At 41.6% G+C, this 3535-nt stretch overlaps 1 protein-coding gene across 1 annotated transcript in view; it reads left to right on the top strand.

Annotated features, from left to right (window-relative positions):
* Positions 1 to 3535, top strand: part of LOC104987503 (tripartite motif-containing protein 43B-like) — a 35051-nt gene that overhangs the window by 11257 nt on the left and 20259 nt on the right. The window contains 1 exon segment of the mRNA XM_010838475.1: positions 1424 to 1620. Coding sequence (XP_010836777.1) covers positions 1424 to 1620 — 197 coding nt within the window.

The raw sequence follows: 3535 nt of genomic DNA, 5'->3' as shown, positions 1-3535 counted from the left end.
GTTCCCATCACTTCATGGGAAATAGATGGGGAAACAGTGGAAACACTGTCAGACTTTATTCTGGGGGGCTCCAAAATCACTTCAGATGGTGACTGTAGCCATGAAATTAAAAGACACTTACTCCTTGGAAGGAAAGTTATGACCAACCTAGATAGCATATTCAAAAGCAGAGACGTTACTTTGCCAACAAAGATTCGTCTCGTCAAGGTTATGGTTTTTCCTGTGGTCATGTATGGATGTGAGAGTTGGACTGTGAAGAAGGCTGAGCACCAAAGAATTGATGCTTTTGAACTGTGCTGTTGGAGAAAACCCTTGCAAGTCTCTTGGACTTCGAGGAGATCCAACCAGTCCATTCTGAAGGAGATCAGCCCTGGGATTTCTTTGGAAGGAATGATGCTAAAGCTGAAACTCCAGTACTTTGGCCACCTCATGCGAAGAGTTGACTCATTGGAAAAGACTGATGGTGGGAGGGATTGGGGGCAGGAGGAGAAGGGGACAACAGAAGATGAGATGGCTGGATGGCATCACTGACTCGATGGATGTGAGTCTGGTGAACTCCGGGAGTTGGTGATGGACAGGGAGGCCTGGCCTGCTGCGATTCATGGGGTTGCAAAGAGTTGGACACGACTGAGCGACTGATGTGATCTGATACACAACACTGGCAAAGTAAGCTGACCACTTCTTTTGTCAAAAGAGTTTTCCCTTTTCTTTTTAAGGTGTGCTGACAGAAAATTCTCAGAAAGAAACCACTTCAAAAATACAAGGTTTTGTTTCATTTTAATTTTTGATGCTGTAGGGGAAATTTATTGTTGTCAGGAAAACTGATCAGAGTTTTATTACTATTATTTTTATTAGTGTGTATTTTCCATGGAGATAGCAAGCAACTTTTGTTTCTGACAGTGAAGTTTTAATTAATTGCCAATTTCAAGTGTTCCATGGAAAATAATGACCAAAACATAGCAATAGGTCTCACAGACAGAAATTATGACTTCTCCCATTTGGTCTGGCTCAATTCGTCTTCTCATGAAGACAGACCTATAGATCTTGGACTGCAAAAGATTTCTCAAGTTCTCTTGCTGTTCTTCCTCCAATTTCTAGTTATATGTTAGGAAACTCAGACACTCTACAGAGCTCATGTCCATCAGGAATTTATAACACTAGTTGCTAATGTAACTTTTCCTTCTTCCTTCAGTGTACATTGGGTTAGATAATGAAAGAGTCACTCGTCATGTCCCTGTGTTTGAAGATCTGAGACGTGTTCAGGCTGGTCCTGATGGTCCTGGGGTTGACTACACTCCACCAAATCTAAATATTTTCTTGCCTAGGGAGCTGAGTCATTCACTTCCGGTCAGCACTACTGGGAGATGGATATGGCGGGCTGTTGCAACTGGGCCATTTGATTTTGAAATCATTCTTGGGCAAGAGACAGTGACATGGTCCTTGACTCAGAGGGAATTTTTCTACTTCTCTGTATCAGAGAGAACAGTCAGTGCAGTTTCTTTACCGCCTCCCCACTGTCACATCAATATGTCAGAAAGACTCTAGGCTGTGTGGGGGTGTTCCTGGATTATGACGGTGGTGTTATGAGCTCTGTGAATGTGGCCAGAAGTGCCCTCATTTGTAGTTTCCTCTCCTTCTCCTTCTCTTTCCCTCTCAAACCTTTTCTGTGCTCTGGATACCCATGATCAAGGGCACTTTAGAAATTTGAAAACAGGTATCAGAAATGTCAATAAGTGGCATCACTAATTTGTGTCTGTATGATTTTCTATAATTTCACCTTCCTTTATGAAATGTATTGATTTATTTTTAAAGGGTTGATATGTTAACTATAAATTTGTATAAATATTTAAATAAAAATGATATATCCTGGATACTGTACGCTCATTATTCTACGTCTTCTCTGGTCCTTTAATTTCTAAGGTAACTGGATGTCAAAAAACACCTTGCTCTGTTTACCCAGCTTAGTGGGATAAGGCAGAATTGGAGTTCTCTTTTCCCTGCTCATATTACTTCATCAAGTCTCAGTTTTAAAATTTCTTTTTCATGATGTTATTTGTAAACCTTCTGAACTAGATGACAGCATCTTGTTGGGCTGACTCAGAGCATCTTACATATTTCTTTGTAAAATTCATGACCTAATATTGGTAATCCCACCTAGTTTCCCCTCTGTTAGAAGGTTTGTGTCTGCAACATGTACAGATAAATCCCAAATAAATAACATGAACCTACCTGCTTGAAATAAATCTGCTTTAATAAGTTAATAGGTGTACAAACTCATAACAAAAAGATGTTTCACCAATGTTAAAAGGCTTATTATACATTTAGTTAAGTCTCCCAGTCATGTCTGACTCTTTGTGACCCCATCAACCGCAGCATGACAGGCCTCCCTGTCCATCACCAACTCCCAGAGTTTCCTCAATATCACGTCTATTGAGTGGGTGATGACATCCAACCATCTAATCCTCTGTCATCCCCTTCTCCTCCTGCCCTCAATCTTTGCCAGCACCAGGGTCTTTTCAAATGAGTTAGCTCTTCGCATCAGGTGGCCAAAGTACTGGAGTTTCAGCTTCAGCATCAGTCTTTCCAATGAACACCCAGGACTGATCTCCTTTAGGATGGACTGGTTGGATCTCCTTGCAGGCCAAGGAACTCTCAAGAGTCTTCTCCAACAGCACAGTTCAAAAGCATCAATTCTTTGGCTCTCAGCCTTCTTCACAGTCCAACTCTCACATCCATACATGACCACAGGAAAAACCATAGCCTTGACTAGATGGTCCTTTGTTGACAAAGTAATGTCTCTGCTTTTTAGTATGCTGTCTATGTTCATCATAACTTTTCTTCCAAGGAGTAAGTGTCTTTTAATTTCATGGCTGCAGTCATCATCTGCAGTGGTGTTGGAGCCCAGAAAAATAAAGTCAGCCACTGTTTCCACTGTTTCCCCAGCTATTTGCCCTGAAGTGATGGGACCAAATGCCATGATCTTCATTTTCTGAATGTTGAGCTTTAAGCCAACTTTTTCACTCTCCTCTTTCACTTTCATCAAGAGGCTTTTTAGTTCCTCTTCACTTTCTGCCATAAGGGTGGTGTCATCTGCATATCTGAGGTTATTGATATTTCTCCTGGCAATCTTGATTCCAGCTTGTGCTTCCTCCAGCCCAGAGTTTCTCATGAAGTACTCTGCATAGAAGTCAAATAAACAGGGTGACAATATACAGCCTTAACGAACTCCTTTTCCTATTTGGAACCAGTCTGTTGTTCCATGTCCAGTTCTAACTGTTGCTTCCTGACCTGCATGAAGGTTTCTCAAGAGGCAGGTCAGGTGGTCTGGTATTCCCATCTCTTGAAGAATTTTCCACAGTTTATTGTGATCCACACAGTCAAAGGCTTTGGCATAGTCAATAAAGCAGAAATAGATGTTTTTCTGGAACTCTCTTGCTTTTTCCATGATCGAGTGGTGCTGGGGACCAGCCCCAGCTGATCCAGGGTATTCGAAGGAGAGACGGCCTAGGCGACTATTTATATGCTAATTAGAGAT

Source organism: Bison bison, unplaced genomic scaffold (assembly GCF_000754665.1).
Source record: "Bison bison bison isolate TAMUID 2011002044 unplaced genomic scaffold, Bison_UMD1.0 scf7180017864096, whole genome shotgun sequence".
NCBI lineage: Eukaryota > Metazoa > Chordata > Mammalia > Artiodactyla > Bovidae > Bison > Bison bison.
This window is presented reverse-complemented; position numbering and strand designations above follow the sequence as displayed.